Consider the following 25,234-nt stretch of genomic DNA (forward strand, 5'->3'; position numbering starts at 1 on the left):
TTCCCTGTGCTTCGTGAATATAGGCTATATTATATACTACAGGTGAGGAAAGGATGTAACAGGGTTTCAATTTTACAAATTTGATTATTCTCTATTAAATTAACCCGTGTGAAATCCGAAAGTTCTTCCCCGCTGTTCAGTTTTTACGATTTTTCGATTAAATAGCTATGTTAGGTCATGACAACATCCCGGCTCTTTAGCTGAATGCTCAGCACACTGGCCTTCGACCATAGGGACCCAAAATCGATTCCCGGCCGGGCCGAGGATTTTAACTGCGTGTGATTGTTCTGGCTCGGGGACTGGGTATTTGTGTTCGTCTTAATACCCTTCTCTTCGTCTACACATAACATAATACTATACTATCCAACACAAAAATATGCAATAGTGAATACAACCCTAAACATGTGTTGGCGTCTGGAAGATCGTGCAGCCGTATAACTGGGCAAGTGACTACCGCAATAAATTGGAAAAAAGACCAGATCATGACAACGGATCGCTTTCGGATCTGGATAATGTATTGCTAGATCCTGAGGGGTATCACTTGTATCCTTATTCCCTACATCGTATTATATTCCTTCCTTAGCAGATACCGACTACCTGTTACAACAATATGACTACTTGGTAGCCGTTGTTTCCTCATGACGCTACTATCATCAGCCAGTCCCATCCAGGATGTTCTTATTGAGATGTGAAAGCACGTTAACTTCGCGAAACGAATGCTGAGCGGTCCGGCAGTTTCGTAATGCGGATGAGCCTACTTGATTTAATCTTAAGTCGAGAGTAAAGTGGAGGTAAAGTGTGAACTGCCGACAGAGGAGACCTTACATTTCTTAACTTTCCACGCACGGCAGCATTGTGACTCCATCTTTTATATGCTATTCATGATCGAGATCCAGATATGGTATATAGCAGAATCTGAATCCTGGGCGAAATTTGAGCTCTGAATGACAGGTGGGACCGTTTATATGCTGTTCATGATCGAGATCCATATATGGTATATAGCAGAATCTGAATCCCGGGCGATATGTGGACTCTGAATGACAGGTGGGATCGAGTTCCACCACTGGTCTAGGGTAGCATGCCGCCTTTTACTCGGAGACCCCCGAATCGATTCCCAGTCAGGTCAGAGATTTCTTCTTGGATCTGAGAACTAGATCCATGTTCACCACTCAGTCTGCATGGGAGCAAATGAGGGGCTATATGACGGTGAGATAACGGATCCGGTCTAGAAAGGCAAGGTGACCTTGTAATCTTCAGGCCTCTCATGCTGAGTAGCGGTCGCTTGGTGGGCTGAGACCCGTCAGGGTTGTAGCGTCAAGGGGTTTGATTTTGGTTCGGTTTGGTCACCTCTTTTGGGATCGAACCCTGAAATACCATGTATTTTGCTACATTCCCAAGCATTCTAAAATATGTTGAGTGACCTGACATTTTTCTAAAGAGGATAAGCCAACTTTATTTAAACTAACAATGTTGTCAATTAATCGTTTGGTATGCTTTCCGTACAACAGTATCTGTATTTGGTAATATTGTATCTTCAGTACATAATTTCTTCAATAAGTGTAATTCCCAGTAGCACTGAAATGCATAGATTCATTCTAGTGTAAGCCTACGGTCCTTTAAGAAATGTATGAGTAATATAATACAGAGTTATGTCCAGGATTCGGATAATTGTGTGCTTCAAAAATTTCAAAATATGCACTCAAAAGTGTCAAAATATGTACTTAAGATTTTGAAATATGTATTGAAAACAAACTAATCTGATCTCAATTAGCCGTTTATCGGTTTTGTTCACGGGAAACTCGCTCTCGACATCACATGCCACAATTGGAACATATTCCAACTTCACGAAATCGGAGATATATAACGTTGATGCACCGTCCATTTTCTCATTGCCTTGGAGACCATGAGAAATATTTTTAGATTGCGGATACCGAAGGTTTTTTAACACTATACCCTGCATATTTTCCTAGAAAACTTGATTGGTTAGTTTCATTAGGGATCGCTCGACTTCTTCAACAATTCCAGTACTAGCGTGAAAGGACAAACTGTTCGGTGACCATTGGGCAATTCCCGATATCTAGGAGTTTCTCATTGTAAAAGAACTGTCCCGTGTATCGAATTAAACACAAAACTAAGTATTACGCTTTCTAATCACGAGAGTTAAAAAAGTCTCCTGAACTTTAACTTTTTATGTCAGTAGAAAATAATTGACTAGAACAGCTCTTGATGTAAGTGGCAACCGTTCTTGAAGCTAGTGGTCCATGATTCGCACTCCACCTGCGCTTTTAAGTCTACAGTATAGGGTCAGAAGGGTCTAAATACCATTTTGCAGTCTTTGGTAAAAGTCCGGCTCTTAGGCTGAATGTTCAGCGTCAAGGCCTTAAGTTCAGAGGGTACCGGGATCGCTCTCCCTGAACTGTGTGACCTTGTCGCGGTAGGGAGGCTTGCGCGTCCCAATCAAGCAGATAGCAGAGCCGTAGGTGCAACCATATCGGATGGGTATCTGTCGAGAGACCAGACTAACAAACGATTAATCGAAAAGAGGATAGCAGCCTTTTGGAAGTTGCAAGGGCGACAGTATGGATGATCGTCTGGTATGGTCTTGTAATAATATTTAATATGCTTTAGCTGCATCGATACCGATACACGGCTGAAAGCAACGGGAAGCTACGGCGGTAACTAACTCCCGAGGACATTCAGCTCCCTCTGAATGAAAGAACGAATGATGTACTGATGATGCTCTCCTCCCAGGTAATATATTCCGTAGGTAAAACAGTCGTTCATTCGGAACTCCGGGTGGGGACTACACAGGAGGGGGCTATCATCAGGAAGATGAATATTGAAATCCTGCGAGTCGGAGCGTGGACTGTCAGAAGTTTGAATCGTTGTGGTAGATTAGAGAATCTGAAAAGGGAAATGGTTAGACTAAGGTTACAAGTAGTTAGTACTAGTGAAGTACGTTGTCAGGAAAAGAAGGATTTCTGGTCAGGCGACTGCAGAATTATAAACACAAAATTAAACAGGAGAAATGCAGGAGCTGGTTTAATAATGAATATATAAAATAGTGCAGCGGGTAAGCTACTACAATCAGCATAGTGAAGGAATTGTTGCTGTCAAGATAGACATCAAGCCAATGCCCACCACATTAGTGCAGGTCTATGTGCTTACCAGTTGTGCGGCTGTTGACACAATAAAATGATGATGATGATGATGATGATCATAATAATAATAATAATAATAATAATAATAATAATAATAATAATAATAATAATGCCATTTGCTTTACGCCCCACAAACTACTTTTTACGGCTTACGGAAACATCGAGATGCTGGAATTTTTTCACGCAGGAGTTCTTTTACGTACCAGTTAATTTACCGACACGAGATTCCTTCAAATACCACCGGACTGAGCCAGAATCGAACCTGCCAAGTTGGGGTGAGAAGGCCAGCGCCTCAACCGTCTAAGGCACCAAGCCTGGCGATGAAGAAATCGGGAGAATATATGAAGAGATAGAAGATTTAATACAATATGTAAAATGAGACGAGAATCTAATTGTGATGGGAGAAAGGAATGCAGTAGTGGGCCAACGAAGGAAGGTAATGCCGTGGGAGAACTCGGACAGGAACAAAGGAATGAAAGCGCGTCTGCTGGTTGAATTCTGCACAGGTCATAACTTAATCCTCGCTAATACTTGGTTCAAACACCACAAACGACGGCTATATACGTAGACGTGACCTGGAAACATAGGAATGTATCAAATAGACTTCATCACTGTTAGGCAGAGATTCAGAAACCAGGTGTTGGATTGCAAGACCTTCCCAGGCGTGGACGTGGACTCTGGACAGAGCTTGGTGGTCATGAAATGTCATCTGAAGTTGAAGAAATTGAAGAAAGGAAGGAATACAGGAAGATGGGATCTCGATAAGTCGTAAGGAAGGATTTTCAGGGATTGTTTCAAGGAATATGTTGCACAGGGACTAAATGTAAAGGCTGAAGGAAAAAATAGAGAGATGGCTGCAAAAGAAGTTCAAGGATGTTGAAGGTCGTATGGTTGTAGGAAAGGAAGATGCTGCATACTGGAAATTCAAGGAAACCTTTGGAGAAAGGAAAAACTAGGTGTATGAATATCTTTTTACAGTTTGTTTTACATCGCACCGACACAGAGAGGTCTTATGGTGACGAATGGATTGGAAAAGAGTGGGAAGGAAGCGACCGAGGCCTTAATTAACCACGGAAAACCAACTTTAGCGCTGCCGACAGGTGTCTATTAATAGCTCAGATGCAAAACCATTTCCAGGGAAAGAAATGAAGGTGGAATGATGGCAGGAACATATCCACCACTCGACATTAAGAGGCTGTTGATGCTGATGAAACGGGAGACCCAATTTTGAGGTCAGAATTCGACACAGCTTTGAGAAACCTAAATAGGAACAAGGTCCTGGAATTGATGACATTCTTTCTGAATTACTGACTGCGTTAGGGAAAACCAGCTTGGCGAGATTATTCATTTAGTGTGTCACATATACGGTACAGAAGAACTGCAATCCAATTTTCGGCAGAATGTTGTTATACCTGTTACCGAGAAAGCTGGTGCTGACAAGTATGAAAGTTTCTGCACCGTTAGTTTAGCATCTCACGCCTGCAAAATTTTAACACGTATTATGTACGGAAGAATGGAAAGGCAAGTTGAAATTTAGTGGAGTGAAGTTCAATTTGGCCTCAGAAGAAATGTAGGAACACGTGAAGCAATCCTGACTGAACGTCCGATCTGAGCAGATCGAATTAAGAGACAAGCCTACGTAAATGGCATTCGTAGATCTATAAAAAGGCCTTCGATAATGTTGATTACGGTGCGGTGATAAGGGAACAAGGAACTGGAAGTCAATTAGGGATGACATAAAAATGTTAGTGCTGAACTGTTGAAGTATTGTAAAGAAAGGAATAGAATTAAGTAATTCAATAGACGTATAACTTACTTACCAGACATTGTAATAGGAGTTGAATCATGGCTGAGAAATGATATAATGGATGCAGAAATTTTCTCTCGGAACAGGAGTGTGTATCGTAGAGATAGGATAGGAATAGTAGGAAGGGGAATATTTATTCTGGTGAAAGAAGAATTTGTAAGCTACGAAAAGGTTAAAGATGACAAACATGAAATTCTAGGTGTGAAGCTCATTTCTAAAGATAATAAGCAACTTGACGTCTTTGGAGTGTACAGACCGGGAAAGGGTATCGATGACGCTCATTCAGAATTACTTGGTAAGATCATCAGCTATGCGGGAAACGATAAGGAAAGGAACATGATTGTAGCGGGTGATCTCAGTTTACCAAATGTCAATTGAGAAGGTAATGCGAACGACAGGAAGCATAACCCACAAATGGAAAGTAACTTAATATGGGAAGGGCATCTGATTCAGAAAGTGATGGAACCAACTAGAGGAAAGAATACTCTGGATGTGGTGCTGGGAAAACCAGATGAGCTCTGTAGAGAAACCGAAGTAATAGATGGTATTAGTGACACGAAGCTGTTTTTGTGGTAGTTAAAGATAAATGTGAAATAAAGGAAGATATAAAAATTAGGACTATTAGGCAGTACCATATGGCTGATAAAACAGGCGTGAAGAAGTTTTTTAAAAGTAACTATGATCGGTGGAAAACGGTAAATAAAAATGTAAACAGACTCTGGGATGGGTTTAAAGCAATTGTTGAGGAATGTGAAAATAGGTTTGTACCTTTAGAGGTGGTAAGGAATGGTAAAGATCCAGATTATTATAACAGAGATGTAAAGAGACTAAGAAGGAGGTTCAGGTTGGAAAGAAATAGAGTTAGAAATGGCTGTGGAAGTAAGGAGTAATTGAAGGAACTTACTAGGAAATTGAATCTAGGAAAGAAGCCAGCTAAGGATAACATGATGGCAAGCATAATTGGCGGTCATACAAATGTTAGTGAAAATGGAAGAGTATTTATAGGTACGTTAAGGCAGAAACAGGTTCCAAGAAAGATATTCTAGGTATAATTAAGGAACAAGGGGAGTGTGTATGCGAGGACCTTCAAAAGGCAGAAGTATTCAGTCAGCAGTATGTAAAGATTGTTGGTTACATGGATAATGTCCAGATAGAAGAGGTGACTAATACAAAAGAAGTATTAAAATTTACCTATGAAAACAATATCATTTACAGTAAGATACAAAAGTTGAAAACTGGAAAAGCAGCTGGAATTGATAAGGTTTCGCGGGATATACTAAAGACAATGGGTTGGGATATAGTACCATATCTGAAGGACTTATTTGATTATTGTTTGCATGAAGGAGCTATACCAAATGAATGGAGAGTTTATAGTAGACCCTGTATACAAAGCAAAGGGTGATATACATAAAGGTGAAAATTGCAGGCCAGTCGGTTTGACATATTAAACATGTTTGCGAAATTAATAACTGGTTTGATAGAAAGCAGTTTGGGTTTAGGAAAGGTTATTCCACTGAAACTCAACTTGTAGGATTCCAGCAAGATATGGCGGATATCCGGGATTCAGGAGGTCAAATTTGCTGTTTCGCGATTGACCTATCTAAGGCATTTGATAAGGAAGATCATGGGAGACTGCTGGAAAAAATAAGTGCAATTATACTTGACAAAAGAATGACTGGGTAGGTGGCTATGTTTCTAGAAAATATAACTCACAGAATTAGAGTAGGCAAAGCTTTATCTGACCTTGTAATAATTAAGAAGGGAATCCCTCAGGGCAGTATTATTGTACATTTATATTTTCTTATATATATCAATGATATGTGTAAATGTGCAGATGGTGTTATTCTGTAGAGAGTAATAAATAAGTTACAAGATTGTGAGCAACTTCAAAATGTCCTCGATAATGTTGTGAGATGGACAGTGAGCAATGGTATGATGATAAACGGGGTTAAAAGTCGGGTTGTGAGTTTCACAAATAGGAGAAGTCCTCTCAGTTTTAATTACTGCATTGATGGAGTGAAAGTGCCTTTTGGGGATCGTTGTAAGTACCCAGGTCTTAATATAAGGAAAGATCTTCATTGGGGTAAGCACATAAATATGATTGAAAATAAAGGGTACCGTACAGATCTCTGCTCATGGTTATGGGGGTATTTAGGGGTTGTAGTAGGGATGTAAAGGATAGGTGATGTAAGTCTCCGGTAAGATCACAACTAGAGTATGATTCCAGTGTATGGGACCCTCACGAGGATTACTTGATTCAAGAACTGAAAAACAAAAACAAAAACAAAGAAAAGCAGCTCGTTTTGTTCTGGGTGATTTCCGACAAAAGAGTAGCGTTACAAAAATTATGCAAAATTTGGGCTGGGAAGACTTGGGAGAAAGGAGACGAGCTGCTCTACTAAGCGTTATGTTCCGAGCTGTCAGTGGAGAGATGGCGAGGAATGACATCAGTAGACGAATATATTTGAGTGGTGTCTTTAAAAGTAGGAAAGATCACAATATAAATATAAAGCTGGAATTCAAGAACAAATTGGGGCAAATATTCGTTTATAGGAAGGGGAGTTACGGATTGCTTACAAAGGGAGATGTTCAATAAATTTCCAATTTCTTTGCAATCATTAAAGAAAAGGCTAGGAAAACATCAGATAGGGTATCTGATACATGGGTGACTGCCCTAAATGGAGATCAGTAGTGATTGATTTGATCGATTGGACCAAGCTATTTAAGATTCTGAAGGTGATCGGTATCGGATACCGAGAAAGAAGCATTATCTACCATCTGTACTAAAATGAGTCTGGAGTGATAAGAATCGATGTTATGAAAAAGAAGCAGGAATCCAGAAAGAAGTGAGACAAGGCTGCAGTTTTCCCCTCTCTCTTTCAAAGTTTTTTATAGAACAGGTAATTTCTCGATGACTGAAGGTATGCATATCAAAATAGAATGGATGAATAAGCCTTAAGTTCACGGACACCAGTTTTGCTTCCTTAGCAGAAGCTGCTGCTTCAGAATAAAGTGTCTGTTGAATTTACTATAACGTTGCCACAACCCTGTTATTTGCTACTACGTGTGTGGCCTCATTTATTTCTATACCTGTTATCTTTAAATCGTTAGAAACTGAGTCCAACCATCGTCGTCTTGGTCTCCCTCTACTTCTCTTACCCTCCATAGCAGAGTCCATTATTCTCCTAGGCAACCTATCCTCCTCCCCTCGCCCCACATGACCCCACCATCGAAGCCGGTTTAGGCCTACAGCTACATCCATCGATTTCATTCCTAACTTAGCATTTATATTATCATTTCGAGTACCCTCCTGCCATTGTTCCCACCTGTTTGTACCAGCAACCATTCCTGCTACTTTCATGTCTGTTACTTCTAATTTATGAATAAGATGTCCTGAGTCCACCCAGCTTTCGCTCCCATAAAGCAAAGTTGGTCTGACAACAGACCGATGTAGAGATAGTTTCATCCGGGAGCTGACTTCCTTCTTACAGAATACTGTTGATTGCAACTGCGAACTCAGTGCATTAGCTTTACTGCACCTTGAATCAATCTCACTTACTATACTATCTCCTTTAAAAATAAAGACACATGTTTGTTTGTTTTACCGACTTGAGTGAAGACTTTTTCTCACATGTACAGTTCTGTGTCGTTTGGTCATCTTAGCCCCAAAAGGCAATACCACAAGCGCTGTTTACAAAGAGTTTCTGGGGTAAATGAAACTCAATTTTTCGATGAGTTTTTATACTTTAGGGATTTTCAGATAATGTTTTAGTACAGTACTGAGGAACGATTACTTTTATCAAATTACGAAATCCACGCGAGCGAAGCCGCGGGTAACTGCTAGTTAGGACATTTTTTCACACACAGTGATTTATTTTCAAATCACACTAACAACACCACGGTGTGGGGAAAGCAGCGACAGAGTAAGAAATTCGTCGCGGGAGTAATAAACTTATCGGTTGGAAATTCTCACACAAGAAAGAAAATGTCAGATGTTGATGGTCTTTGGTTCTCACCTATCTCTTCTGCGGATGTCTTTATGCAAAGGAATTCATACATTTACTGAAAATTTTCTCGTATTCCCATTGGATTTAAAAACATTTGAATAATGTATACCCACCCCTCTCCGCCTCCTGAGTTCTGTCAGCTCCAACATCACAAGAAAATTGTTAAAGGCTATACTAAATAAAAATAAAAAATAAAATAATAATAATAATAATAATAATTTAACATCCGTCTGTTTTTAATATGTTTTAAAAGACGCTAGGACGTAGGAATTACAGTATATAAAGAGTGTTCTTTATGTGATGGAAGCCTACGGCGCGGGAATATGGGATTCAAACGCCTTCAAAAGCCTCACGTCTCAGACGGGATCTAACCCACTATCGTGGGAAATAAGACGACAACGGTTAACAATACGACAGCATTGCGAGAATAATTACCGTAGAACTGTTTTTAATGTACTGTCGTAACCCTATAAACTTATCTCCTTGCCATAAGATGTCCATGTTTTCTGATTAAGAGCATGACAACTGGACTGAGTGTGGAAATTGTGCAGTAGGGCTTAATTTAGAACGATCTCCGTCCGTTCTATGGTTTGAACTTACTATTTCCGGGATCTGAGACTTCCCTCATTGGCCCTATGAGGGTTGAGTCACGCTATTAAGTAGTAATATATCTGCAAGGCTCAATCTTTATGATCATATTTATTTCTTATTTTCATTTGTATGCATTTAGCCGTAGATTCACCGGTTTATTGATATTTGGAGGTTCTCCGCATGGAAAAGACTTTCACTGATATTTACGGGGTACTGCATGAGAACGAGCGAAGAAGAGTGACACATGTCTCCCCCACCCCTATCTTCAAGAGGATTTGAAGTTGATTTTGGGATGGGCAATTGCCCCTCATACCCGTATCATCTAATGTTTCCTGCAGCATCCCATTATTTACGCTCCAAAAGTACTAATGTCGATGTACATAGAGAATGTAGTGTCAGATGCACCTTTGCTATGGTAGAGTATGATATTCAGGAAATAGCTCTGTCTTCACGCCTAATTCTAAAAGTTTACCACTATGTAATAAATTGAGAGTTAATTGAACTTATGTTTGTCTTGTTTTGGAGAAGATTATTTAATGCTTGCACATTGAATAGTGTTTGGAGAGGTTTGATAATGTGTATATGTGCTGCAGGTGTTGCCGCTGGCGGTGCTGGTGGTCTCGCTGGCGGTGACCACGGTGGTTGCTCTCTGTCGGACGGGCCGTACTGGTTATCAGTATTGGGACGAAGTTCGAGAAACATGTCGCAACTGCAGTGCTTGCACACAGCCCGGCCATATCGTTGTCCGGCCATGTCAGGTGTACCAGGACACTGTGTGTGCACCTCTTCATGCACTTAATATTGACTGGTCGTGGTTGGGTCGCCGCCCACGCAACGGGTCGCACCACAACCATCACAAGAAACACGGCCACCGTAGCGACCAGTGGTCATCTACCACGTTCAGCAATAGTAGTCACGTCAACCATCGCTACCACAAGCAGTGGCACCGTATGAACGGGAACAAATCCTATCACCATCACCACCACCACCATCATTACAACCAGTTCCATCATCACCATCACCACAAGAAGATCCGGCCGCCGGAGTCTGCAGCACAGCTCAAGACCCTCGATGGTGATGCAAATGCAGTTTTGTCGACTTCAGGTAGTCCAGAGCTACATTTTGTACAAGGAACACCAGCCTCGCTACAACAACCGCCGGTCTTTACCACTACTGAGGCGATCATATGGGACTGGCAAGCTGTTGTTCTAGCACTGGCTGTGTTTGCTTGCGTGCTGTTCTTCGGTGTTGCCGCTGTATACGGCGTTCGTCAGGTGCGGCGTGATGCCTGCAGAACAGCAGGTAAGTCTTTGTCTATGCATATCTTATACTAGCAAGATACCCGTGCTTCGCTACGGTATTATACTGAAATTTATAATTGAATGCTTATTGTTTTAGATATATAATCCGCCGAAATTCGCGATCTGACTCGTTTTCTGCGAGAATCCACCAAAATTCCCGATCTGACTGGTTTTCTATGATTTTACGGCACGTTTCCTCCCATATTTAAATCTTCCTTTCCAGCAATCGATTTCGTACTTCCCGGGCTAGACTCAGGTATTCCTCCCGGTCAGTTGGGTTCGTAAATCTTTGCCATCTTTTCCTATAATATTTTTAATATGGATAAAATCCTTCAGGAGATCCGGCGTGGTGTCATATTGGGTGCCTTGGTGGCACTGAACCCGCGGCCGGACTGCACTCTTAGTCATTACCCGTCCAGGAGCCGTTTCCAGCGCGGTCCGCGCATTTGACGACGCTCCGGAATATTATTATTATTATTATTATTATTATTATTATTATTATTATTATTATTATTATTATTATTATTATGTGTTGCTGGAATGGCTGATGACAGGGAAAACCGGAGTATCCGGAGAAAAACCTGTCCAGCCTCCGTTTTGTCCAGCACGAATGCCACATGGAGTGACCGGGGTTTGAACCACGGAACCCAGCTGTGAGAGGCCGGCGCGCTGCCGCCTGAGAAACGGAGGATCCTGATAAGTACATTAATAACAGTAAAATCAATTGGTCTCACCTCCTTCTACACCCCACCCCCACCGCCGTTAAGTTTAATTACCGCCAAACGCCCCCCCCCCACCAACAAATTTAAAAGAATGCTTGTTTCTTTATGTTTAAGGGAGATTCCAGACACCAATGTTCACGTCTATTACCTTCGGTTTTGAGATGTAAATATCCCCATAAAAATAATTCAATTTCTTTCACTTCCTTTCACACTCCTTCCCCCCCCCCCCCCTAAGTGAATTTTCCCGCAAAAAGTACTTGTTTCTTTAATAGTAAAGGATCTTCTAAATACCAATTATCACGACTCTGACTTCTTCAGTTTTTGATTTATGTGTCCTCATGAAAGGAATTCAACTCCTTTACACTCCCGCCCTCCAAGATGGTTTCCCCACCAAAACGCGTTCTTCTTTGTTTTTAAAGGAGGTCCAAATACGAATTTTCACGTCTGTAACAACTTTAGTTTTTATTAGATGTATGTATTCTCATACAATTAAGTCAATTAATTTTTCAATTCTTTCACCCCCCCCCCCTTATTTGGATTTTCCGAGAATACGTGTTTCTTTACTTTTAAAGCAGGTTGCAAATATTACATTTCACGTCTGTAACATCTTCAGTTTTGAGATATTAGTAGCCTAATTAAAAGAATTCATCACCATTTTCAGTCACTTTAACCCCCCCTCCCTCCAACCAAGTGGTATTTCCGAAAACTAAAAGTACACGTTTCTTTATGTTTAATAGAGATAAAAAATACCATTTTTCTCTTCTGTAACATGCTAAGTTTTTAGATATACTGTAAAAATTCTCATTTTAAAATTTCACCCCTTTTGAGTTCCCTTTAAGTGGAGTTTCCAAAAACAAATCACCTATATTTTTTTACATTTACAGGAGATTTACACCCACTCTTTACGTCTGTAACATTTTACGTTTCCAAGATATTCTGTAGAGAGTCTTTCAAAAAATTCACCCCAATTTGTCACTCCTGTTTAACCGCCATTAATTGGCTTTTCCAAAAACTAAAACATACGTGTTTCTTTATTTTTAAAGGAGATCCCATATGCAAATTATCAGTTCTGTAATATCTTTCGTTTATGAGATATGTGTATCCTCATTAAAGGCATTCAACCCATTTTTCACCCTATTAGGATTTACGGGAAACAAAAAAAATACGTGTTCCTTTATTTTTAGAGGAGATTCTAACTACCAATTTTTACATCTGTAAATTTTAAAGTTTTAAGATGTAGACACACTCATTTTAAAAAATTCACCCCCTCTTTTCACCCCCAATATTTGGATTTTCCAAAAAAGAAAAAATGCGTGTTTCTTTACTTTTAAAGTAGATCCAAAACACCAATTTTCAGGTCTGTAATATCTTCAGGTTCTGAAATATAAGTAGCCTCATGAAAGGCATTCAACCCATTATTCACCCTTTTAAACCCTTCCCATTGGGATTTTCCGAAAACAAAAGAATACATGTTTTTTTATTTTTAAAGGAGATTCTAAACACCAATTTTACATGTATAAACTTAAAGAGTTTTGAGATATAGATACACTCATTTTAAAAAATCACCCCCTTTTCAACCCCCCCCCCCAATTAATTATATTTTCCACAGACAAAAATACGTGTTTCTTTATTTTAAAAGGAGATCCCAAACACCAATTTTCAGGTCTGTAATATCTTCAGGTTGTGAAATATAAGTAGACTCATGAAATGCATTCGACCCCTTTTTCAACCTTTACCACCCTTCCTATTACGATTTTCCGAAAGCGAAATATACGTGTTTCTTTATTTTTAATGGAGATTCTAAATACCAATTTTTACATCTATAACTTTTAAAAGTTTTGAGATATAGATACAATCATTTTAAAATATTACCCCCTTTTCACCCCCCTTAATTGGGTTTTCCAGAAACAAAAAAATACGTGTTTCTTTATTTTTAAAGGAGATCCCAAACACCAATTTTCAGGTCTATAATATCTTCAGTTTCTGAGATATAAGTAGCCTCATTAAAGGCATTCAACCCCTTTTTCACCCCTTTTCACTCCTCCTATTGCGATTTTCCGAAAACAAAAAATACGTGTTTCTTTATTTTTAATGAAGATTCTAAATACCAATTTTTACATCTGCAAACTTTAAAAGTTTGGAGATATAGATTCACTCATTTTAAAAATTCACCCCCTTTTCACCCTCCCATTAATTGGATTTTCCAAAAACAAAAAAATACGTGTTTCTTTATTGTTAAGAGAGATCAAAAGTACCAATTTTCAGGTCTGTATTATCTTCAGTTTCTGAGATATAGGTACTGGTATACTGATTAAGGGCATTCAACCCATTTTCCCCATTTTCACCCCTTTTCACCCCTCCTATTGGGATTTTCTGAAAACAAAAAAATACGTGTTTCCTTATTTTTAAAGAAGATTCTAAATACCAATTTTTACATCTGTAAACTTTTAAACTTTCGAGATATAGACACACTCATTTTAAAATTTAACCCCTCTTTTCATCCCCTTAGCGAAGGAATATCCAAAATTCCTCTCTTAGCGAACACCTACATCTTAATATGAATATATCCCCAAAATTTCATTTCGTTACGTCCAGTAGTTTTGGCTCTGCGATGATGAATCAGTCAGTCAGTCAGTCAGTCAGTCAGTCAGTCAGTCAGGACAAGCTACTTTATATATATAGATTATGCGTTGGTAACATGAGAATGATTGTGATCTGATTCTTTCGGAAGCCACGTAACGTCGAGGCAACATTAATAACTCTGTACTATCTTGGGCCCTTAGTTCTTACATAAACGTTGCGTCCCTTTACCAACCCTCACGTTCTCGCTGAGGAGTGGAATTCAGTGGCCTTTAAACGGAGCAAATTATCCAATATGGAATTATGCTGTAGATGCTGTAAATGCAGTGCGATTTCATCTTTCTACAAGAGTGAGAAACTAGTCTCTCAAAATCACCAGTAGGGTTTTGTTTCCTGGTTATATATGACCAAATGCATGCGATGAGCAAATTAGGGCTGCTTAGGTTATGATAGACAGTCCCCAGTAAACCTTACAGTTAACAGTATCATTTATAGGGTAGGTGGGCTGCAAGGACAGAGCGATAGTTTGAATGGAGATCGTTCCTCATTGTCCTGCATTCAAAACGAATTGGATAGAAAAGGGGTCCGTAGGTGAGCAGTGCAGGTATTGGGACGGGTACAAAGAACGGGAGAAAACGAGTGCATACGTTGCTGTTATTCTCCTTCAAATAAGTTTTTTTATTGTCCTCAAATTTACCTTAACTTGGTGAACACCACACTTCCTTCATTTGTAAAAGAAAGGACAACGTGCCAAGTGCAACTTATTACAGTAATTGCAAACAATGTTGACAGTCTTGTTTTGTAATTGGTCGCAGGTCAGGAGATATTAAAAATCACTAGCCTAAAGTTAGATTGTGTCATTATTTAATACTTGGGTGGTTTTCTAAACATCTTTTAAATAATGGAACGCAAGTGAAGTCTCAGGAAGCTCATAATATCGTTTGCTAACTCATAACAATGATGTTAATCTCCTTCAAATAAGAGTCATATTTTTCTTAACTTAGTGAACATTCCTCGAAGATTCCTAAAATCAAAGGATGAATGAGTGAAGGAAATGCCATTGACCATGAAGAGGACCATTTGCCTTGGAACAAGATAAAAAATTGTCCTACCGTGAGTGTTGGATTATTGCTCTGGACGTCACTTATTTATTTTGTTGTTTGTAAAAATGTATGAATTTGTTTTGTTGTAAATAATTATGTTTGTACTATTTCATTAAATCCTATCAGGCGTCGAAAGACCTACACCAGCCTTCTCCAGAATTAAACGCCATTATAATTAATTAAATTTAAATATTAATTCCAAACCACTTTCAGAAAAAAATATTTACACTGTATCTAACCAACCACTGAGATATTAGCAAGCGTGTGTACTCATATTATATTGCAGTCCTACCACCTTTGAAACGGAGGTAAAGTAGGAATTAATATTACCAGGAAAGACTTCCAGGACAAAAGAAACAGTGTTATTTAGGTGCGTGAATTTTTAAATTGTAATCTGAACTCTTTATGACACCAATAGTATGCTACTCGTTGTTATTCTTTGTTTCATCTTCAGATATCATAATAAGAGCTCAGTGTAGTTACCGTGTGTACGCGAGTTTTGCTGAAAACTTAAGTTGCTGTGGTGGCTACTCTGGTGTTTTAGCGTCATTACTTCTAAGATTGGGAATGGGATATCCGTGGGCTTAAAAGGAGCAAGGCCGTACTTTATAATGGAAAAATGTGAGTAATCGACGAATAACCTGTCGAGTATGGACGTTGATACGATTCTATCACGCCTGTCTCCTGTGTCCAGCCTTCCCACACTGAGCAGCGCTTTAACACTGCGAGATATTTCGCCTTACTCGTTGTCCATTTACTATACTGTTATTTTATTGAAATACTATCCACAATTAAAATGGGTAAATCTTGTTTTATACCTTTCATGTACGGATTAGTCTGTTGCGGTAAAATATAAAAGACCCTCTCTGAATCAAAACGGTGTAAATATCTCTCTGGTCTCGCTGCATGCTGAAAAACATGCCCCATGCTTAATCATGCACATCCTAAAGCAGTTAACTACATCGTCTTCGATACCGGGTTCCCCGTTCGATCTCTAGAGGTAAGTTACCTCCAACTCATTTTTAAGACTTTAACATCAATTTAACCCTTCCGTCCATACATGGCGCACAAGAAATCTACATACAAATCATGTAATAACCACTAAACTATCATTACCCCATACCATCTAAATCAAAGCTAATAAAACAAGCTTTTACTTAATCTACACTTGAAATATACCTATGGAATTAAAAGTTACATTTTTAAATGTTTACATTACTGAAAAGGCCCTGAGTCGAATCTTTAGCTGCAAGTCATGCATAAATGCAGTTCAACTCATCTTAAATCCTCCGTCATTACCTCAGCGCGCCGTACAGGGCTGTGTTGTAGAATTAGCACATTCTGGCGCTGTGTGCACTAGATCCTGAAGCCTGGTACTCGAATCCTGGAAACGCCATTACATATGCCGTCTTCTTTGTCGATCCTCGGCAAATCCTGGAAAATGGATGCTGAAGTATGACACCCCTCTTCACTGCCTTGTTTGTATTCGCGCACAATGCCGCGACCTAGGCCAGATGTTAGTAACTTAATCTGCTACTTATGATATTAGACCGACCATGAGTAGAGCCTATTATGGATACGATACCTGGTCACAACAAGTCCGTATGGCAGTCAACTTAAGCGTATCGCAGTACATTGAAGAACTTCATCTACTTACGTTATTTATTTACTCACAGTAAATGCTCAGGTGAGCTAGTCTACTCCCTAACTATAACTTTCTAATCACTTTGTTAGAGGCACTTTGTCTCGAACTATACACCGGTCTTTCAGCAACTAGCCTCCAGCTCCATCCCAGCTCTCACAAAAGATTGTCTTTGTGTTCCAGCCGCGCAACCAATGGCTATTTGAATTTAAGTAAGGAAACCTTTAACATGCCTGCTTGTCACCGCTATGGTGCAAATAGTGCTCCACAATTCCAATCAATATTTTCCAGTGTTCTACATTCGCTGTAACTTGCACTCGTGTGGAAATAACCTCTCAGATTGGCATGCTACTAGGCCTGGAGTGCTCAGATTTGGCTATGTGCTGTTGGCACTACTGGCTTCACATGACAAATTCAAACATCTCTGTCTCTGTCTCGCGATCTTCTTACTCTGAGTCGCTTGGGAACGCTATCTCCAGGGTCTTCACGAGTAAGTTCAAAATAGGAATTGCTTCCCCTTGGGGCTTACACGAGTAACCGCAAGGACTGCAGCTATCGAGCTCGGTGAGGAAATGAAGTATTAAAGGAAGTAGGTGAATGTTGTTACTTGGTAGTAGAATAACTAATGATGGCAGGAGTAAGGAGAACATAAAATGTAGACTAGCACAAGCAAGGAAGACCTTTCTTAAGAAAAGAAATGTGTTCAATTCGAGCATTGATATAGGAATTAGAAGACTTTCGTCTCGAGCTGTGCATTGTTTGGAAGGGAAATGTGGACGGTAACTAGCTTAGAAAGAAAGAGAATATAAGCTTTTGAAAAATGGTGTAACAGAAAACTGCTGAAGGTGAGATGGGTCGATCGAATCACGACTGAAACGAATTGGTGAGAGGAGAACGATTCGGAGAAATTTTACCGGAAGAAGACACAGAATGATACTACACATCATAAGGCACCCAGCACTTGGTCAGTTGGTTATTGAGGGAAGTGTAGGCGGTAAAAATGTCAGCAGTAGACCAAGGTATGAATATGACAAACAGATTAGAGTAGATGAAGAATGTATTAGTTATGTAGAAATAAAAATTTAGCACAAGATAGGGTGGCATAGAGAGCTGCATCAAACCAGTCTTAAGACTGATGACCCAGAAAAACATGATTACACCACTTTTAATAATAATAATAATAATAATAATAATAATAATAATAATAATAATGTTATTGGCTTTACGTCCCACTAACTACTGTTACGGTCTTTGGAGAAGCCGAGGTGCCGGAATTTAGTCCCGCAGGAGTTCTTTTACGTGCCAGTAAATCTACCGACACGAGGCTGTCGTATTTGAGTACCTTCAAATACCACTGGACTGAGCCAGGATCGAACCTGCCAAGTTGGGGTTAGAAGGCCAGCGCCTTAACCGTCTGAGCCACTCAGCCTGGCACACCACTTTTACCACACCCTGGGAGGGTGGTGGGTGTTGTATGTGTAGTACATATGGACCTTGCTCAGTTGTATGGACGGATGCACTTCATGACGTCCACCTTATGTGGAGGGATGTATTTATTACTTTTGTATGTTTCTGTGGTGGTTGCCAGCGTGGTATGTTGAATAAGACGAATACAAACGCCCACTCCCCAAGCCAAGGGAATTAACCAGGCGCGATTTGAACATCTGAACTGGTCGGGAATTGAACCCGGGATCCTCTGAACCGAATGCCTCAATTCAGTCAAGGGTCCAGGCGTTACACAAGTGCAACTAAGATTTACAAAGATGGATTATCATGACTTCACTGCTGTGACGACGGAAGATACTTTAAGCACTTAAAATGAGAAACAATAACCCCTAGTCTGTAGAAATAAAAGTGTATTCGAGAGGTGTGTAAATAGTATCTTAAAGATAAGTTGATGTGAAAGGATTATACCGCCATCTTGACCCACAACGACTTGGCTATGAACATGGACATTCTTATGGTTTTCGATTTGGACAGTTATTAGTAGGATGTGTACCTGATCTTGTTATATTTTGTTATGTTTGTTATATTTTATTATGAACGTTTACGTTTGTTAAATAGTCTGTTGACAGTGCAAGAGAAATTTGCTCAGTGTAGCTGTATCTTGTGCTTCGTGAATAAATAATTAACAGTTACGAAACTCAAACGTCAGCACAAAGTGTGCAGTTCATTTGACGAGAAAGGAATGGCCATTCCGAACTTCGAATATTCATACATTGGTGTTCTGTTTTTAAACTCTGCAGAGTTTTAGAAGAGTATAGCAAACCTCTCCTCCCCTTTCTACGGCCGCAGCTGGTTGTACATGATCATTTATGCCTGTTTTCACCATTGGACTGGAAGGGCGAAGTTAACTTCCTGCTCGTAAAGTATAAGAGAAATATTGCCCCAGTACTTCTACGTGAACAAATATGGCTAAAGAAAAGAGCCACTGCTGGATGATAATTTTAAGGGAACTGGCTGAACGGTAATTGCCATTCCCCATTATAGATCTTTCAGTAGGACATCAGCACCTTCACATGTTCACTTTATTTATGTTCTTCAATTGCCCAATGTGATTCGTTTTATTGACTCCCCAGTTACTGCCCATATGAAGACACGACACTTCTGTTTTGGCTGCCGCAATAGCTCGGACAGCTGTCTCTCAGTATACACGGTGTATGTGCCAATACGCATGTATTGCGTATTAATGGGACCTTCACCTCCTAACCATGCATTACATAGCAAGGTGAATGACCCGCAGCTTTGTATTTGAATAGGATGAAGATTAATATACCTGCAGTATACAGTATGCCAGCATTGTGTGTAATCTGCGGTCATAAGTAATGGCATGTTTCATGGTAATACACTCATATGATGTACATTTTCGTCATAGACTGTTATCTCTTTCATACTACAAGCCTGTGTGAGGGAACTATGAGTGTTCACGGTTCCTCCTTTACCTGCAGATTGGGACTTCTTCTTTTTCTTTTTCTTTTGTCGTTGTTGCTTCTGCTGTCACTTTTCCCCAAAGCCCGAAGGAGTTACGGGTACGATCTTTGTCTCACGTGTAGACTTAGCCCAGTTTTACAATCGGGTGCCCTTCCCGGCGCCAACCCTTCGTGGAGAGTATGTGTTTCATTGGTGGATGATAGTTGGGCTTGTTACATGTGAATGAAGAAGTGTGTATTAAGACGAACACAAACATCCGGTCCTCGAACTAGGCAAATTAGTCAAACACGGCCCGACCCGGCCCGTAATCGAAACTGGGACCTTCTAACTGAAGGTCAATATGCTGAGAGTTCAGCGAAGGAGCCGGATAATATGCGACTTCTCTTGCCTTTAAATCGTTAAAACCAAGTTTTACAAAGCTGTTCCATGATATTCTTATACTTCTCTTAACCTCTACAGCTCGTTATCTTTTTCTGTTAGGTAATGTTTACTCATTCATCCGCATCAAAAACATAGTCTCTTCCGACGTGTCCATGTCTCAAGTTACTTTTTATTACACAATTTACCGTAGCTACTTTATCCAGTGGGTTATTATTATTGTTATTATTATTATTATTATTATTATTATTATTATTCAACGCCCTTTTATTTGCTATAGATTCTGTGTGATGCTGGAGTGCAGGAATTTTGTCTGAAAATGGGGTTCTTGAATGTGCCAAGAAAGCTATGAAAAGAGTCTCTTTTATCTTAGCACTTTTACATCTCAAACCAGCCACACCGGGATTAGATCTCGCAGCCTCGGTCGTAGAAAGCGAGTGGTTCATCAAACTACGCTACGCAGTCGGTTACGTAATCTGTAATGTCGATGCCTATGAAGCCGACTTAGAGTGAGTGGGGATACCGAAATTACCGAAGAAACTCCATCCCACTTCGGCTTTCCTCGAGAGAAATGTCAAACAGGTCGACTGATATTCCAACCTGGGTCGAAAAACAGCGGAGAAAGGACGATGGCTGACGATCTAATCCAAGGATATCCCTAATAGCTTCGCATTAATCTCCCAGTTACCGACACAGTATTTAATCCTTGTCCATTGGGATACTGGTTTAATTTTCCACATACTTCTGATATCAGTTTTAAAAATTATTCATCGCCATTCTTAGGTGTCATTGGAAAACTGAAATGAAATGGTGAATGGCTTTTAGTGCCGGGAGTGTCCGAGGACATGTTCGGCTCGCCAGGTGCAGGTCTTTTGATCTGACTCCCGTAGGCGACCTGCGCGTCATGATAATGAAATAATGATGAAGACGACATATACACCCAGCCCCAGCCAGTACCAGTGAAATTAATCAATGATGGTTAAAATTCCTGACCCTGCTGAATTATCTTCAGTTCGTCTTAGGTGTGTGAATTTTTTCTTCAAGACGTTATTTTTCTTGTTACCTGAAAGTAATAATCACATAGGGTTAAGCCTGGGGGGGGGGGGGGGGGAATACGAGCCGGCCTAAAGCAGGCCTAGTTCTTGGCGATAACTTTTATTTTGCTAATGGTTTTACGTTGCATCGACGGTTTTCGTTGACGTAATGATGGGAAAGGGCTTTTTGTGGTGAGAAAATGGGATACCATAGAGAACCATATTCCAGGATGTTGGTGGTGGGGTTTGAACCCACCACCTCCCGAACGCAGGCTCACAGCTACGTGACGCGAATGTGCAGCCAATTTGCTCGATGGTGATTGCTCTACCGATGGAACACTTTGTGAATTTCCTGCAGAGATACAATCGCTGTGTTGCCGTTTCAAAGTCCTGATAGCAAAACGCAACGTTACGTTCTCTCGTAGTTAATTGAGGAAAAACGTACAAAACATTAGTACGTACCTATCACTATTAACTGTTCCCTAAACTACTCAGTCCGTCATACTCTAAGTGTTCGCCAAAAATTTCTCTTGTCATAAAGGAAATCCTCATGGTGGAGATCATATATTTCGGGTCTCCAGTATCGGCTATTTTTTGAATGAATATATCCATGTACGTGGAACCAAGATTCGTCGGAAAACAGAATAAGTTTAGGATCAACTTTTCTCCCATTCACTTACCGAGTTAGCTACACGTTTCATGGCGCGTTGCTCTGAGATAGTGGGTTGGGATCCCAACCGCAACAGCTCTGAAGATAGATTTCCGTTGTCTCCCATTTTCACCCCAAACAGATGCTGGAATCGTTCCATGACTAATGTCAGGGAGCTGTCTTTCAAATCCTAGGTCCTTCCCGTCTGTGCGTCGCCGAAAACCGTCTAATATGTTAGTGCGAAATCAAAGTTAAACAACCAACAAAAAAGAAAAATCCGTCATGCACGTCAAAAATCCATTAAAATTGTTATACTGGCTGTAGGACCATTCAGTTTAATTTCTTGTACCGTAGTAGGGGTAATAGGTGATCGGATTTGAACGTAATAATCGCTCGTGCCGAAATATAAGATATTCCAGTTTTCTGAGACACATACTGTATTTTTGAGACATGATGCTTGTGTTCTTTTCCGCGGTGTTGAGAGTGTTCTTCATCTTGGCAGACATCTAGCTTGGCGGGTAGCACAGACTGGATAGAAATACTGACCCGCAACACACTTTACCATAACAACTGAACGCTGTACTTAGGAGCGGAATTAAACGAATTACAATATAATTTTATAAAGTGAGTGGCGGACAGGATGTGCATGGTATTGTATACACTCATGAGTAATTGAATTAGAGATAACTGCCGTAGAGGTGAAATGGCGCTGTGCTCAGGCTGGCGAATGTAAAACGAGGGCGTGGCATGTAACAGCGAGGACGTCAGACCTCTTAGGGTTTTATTTATTTATTTATTCATTTAATTAATTAATTAATTAATTAATTAATTTATTTGTTTATTTATTTATTTATTATGCCTTTGTATGAGTAACAGTTGACTACAGGATGGGTAGGAAACGAGACCTCAGCATATTTGATCGCGGCCAGATTGTCGGCACCAGATGTACAGTATTGGCTAATCAGTCTCTGAAGTCATGCAGTTACCGGGCTTTCCAAGGGCCAACGTATCAACAGTGTACCGTGGATTCGGGCAAAACCACCGACGCCAAGGTCAAGTGTCGTGGTGTACGGCGGTTTGATGACAGGGGTCACCGTCGGCTAGCTCGGAAATAGTGAAGAGATCGGCCACGATGTAGCAGATCACTCGTCAATTCAATACTGGACAACAACGACGTGTGAGTAGCCATACCATCCAAAACCATCTTCTCACCATGGGGTACAGAAGCAAGCGTCCCATAAGAGTACCTGTCACAAGGCACGACGACTGACATGGGCGAAGGAACACCGCCATTGGACGCTTGAAGTATGGAAAAATGGTCGCCTGGACAGAAGATTCGAGGTACCAATTGGTACACGCCGAGGGCCGGGCACGAGTGCGATATCAACTACATGAAGAATTGCATCCCTCTTGCCAGCAGGGTACAATTCAGGTCGGTGGTATTCTAATTTGGGGACTGTTCACGTGAGAGGACCCCTGGTACATCAGACAAAGTCTCTCACCAGGAAGCTGCTGGCACCTCAAGCCTGTCGCTCCCAAATTATGGCTGACTGTTTCGATGAGCACTGCACGAGTGTGAGGATACTTGCTTGGTCCCCGAGGAGCCCCGATCTCAATCCCTGTGAGCACATTTGGGATGCTGTCGAGAGGGATGTGCGTGCCCTAAACCCTGCTCCGACAAATCTTCGTGGATTATGGGAGGGTGTGCAGCGATAATGGATCAGTATGGCTCCCTAACGCTTGCTGTCTTGCGGAGTCCATGCCACGCGACATGGTCGCCATCATCAAGGCGAGAAAGGGGTGCTACAAACTACAAGGCTGGCATCTCTAATTTAATTGCTCACGAGTATGTTCCCTGCAGGTATACTTTCCTAAGTACCAATTGAAACTATAGGAAGATTGTATGTTATGGGTATCTACGGGGTTTATATCTAGATACTACATGGAAGATGAATTATATTTTGATAATAATGAAGTCTTGTAAAATATTAAATGCGACGAGCCTACAGAACCATGCGCTCATTCTTTTTTTAGCGACTATATATGCATTAAGCCCTCTGTGGGAACTATACAAATAAACGGCTTTGAATGAATCCCACCGCACAGTGTCTGAAGAGACAACTTGTCGTTCTCACAGATTGTTTCAGACTTCCCGTGTATTGTTGAAAAGTTGGAATTATTATCTTGTTTCAAAACGAGGGCAGAGGAGCGAAAGGATGTGTTTAATCCCAAGGTATACGCGTATTTCAAGGGATATGAAAGTAAAGTGGACGAAAATGGCTAACATGATATGAATCTTAAAAACGATTTGAGCAACCCTTTACCAATACACTGAACTTTCATCAGTGCTTTAAAATGAAAACATAGTTTGCTTAGAAATTGTATTGTAATTGTGTTCTGGTGGTACAGGCAGCAATATATATAGTAAAGTACATTTCATGTTTCAAGAGTGAAGAAGCGATATTTTTAAAGTATGTAAAATACATCTTCCAATTTGAGCATTCCACGTTGAAAGAACACATCGAGAATATGTAATAAAGTCAGTTATTTGAAATTAGCTGTTAAACAATGGGTTTAGTGCAGGGCTGAGTGGCTCAGACGGTTGAGACGCTGGCCTTCTGACGCCAACTTGGCAGGTTCGATCCTGGCTCAGTCCGGTAGTATTTGAAGGAATCTCGTGTCGGTAAATTAACTGGTACGGAGACGCTAAGGTGCCGGAATGTAGCCCTGCAAGAGTTCTTATACGTGCCGTTGTACACAAGAAAGCTGTGTCCGTTGTGATCGTACAAAAATATTATAAAATGTTGGGCGTCAGGAAAATAATTCCCCATAAATTGAATATCGTTATGTGATACGGTTCATAACTCCTGCAAATAGAAGGTCATGGAGGCGCTAGTTAGACTAATTCATAGATGCTCGCAGACAAAGCTGAAAGGCATAACAGTCTATAATTACGATGTATGAATAATAGTAGCAACAGTAATGATTCCAAATGTGACTTTTCGCTGATACTAGTCTGAGTGTTCATAGAAAATCGTGCTGTTCATTACAATAAGTTATTTGTCTCACCCATAAAATTTACTTCATGTTACCTACAAGTTTTCCTCATCTTCCGGATTCGAATGAGTACGAAACATACCGAACCTGAGGCCAACGCCTTGCTACGCCGGCCGGCTAAGTAATTCTTGCTGCCTGATGCTGGAATTTGGATGGTGAGCTCGCCTGGAATGGTTTTGGCAGCAGCTACCTGCCACTGTCCTTCCTTTTCGCTTGACTGCCGGTTGCGTCAGCGTGCTTTGTTACCAAATCTTCAGACACTCGGCATGTG

General features: G+C 40.5%; 1 protein-coding gene across 1 annotated transcript in view; it reads left to right on the plus strand.

Annotated features, from left to right (window-relative positions):
• Positions 1–25,234, plus strand: part of wgn (wengen) — a 238,590-nt gene that overhangs the window by 121,200 nt on the left and 92,156 nt on the right. Inside the window, exon 2 of the mRNA XM_067139443.2 lies at positions 10,160–10,868. Within this exon, the coding sequence (XP_066995544.2) occupies positions 10,160–10,868 (709 nt within the window). The remainder of the gene's footprint in view (positions 1–10,159; positions 10,869–25,234) is intronic.

This window comes from Anabrus simplex, chromosome 2 (assembly GCF_040414725.1).
Source record: "Anabrus simplex isolate iqAnaSimp1 chromosome 2, ASM4041472v1, whole genome shotgun sequence".
NCBI lineage: Eukaryota > Metazoa > Arthropoda > Insecta > Orthoptera > Tettigoniidae > Anabrus > Anabrus simplex.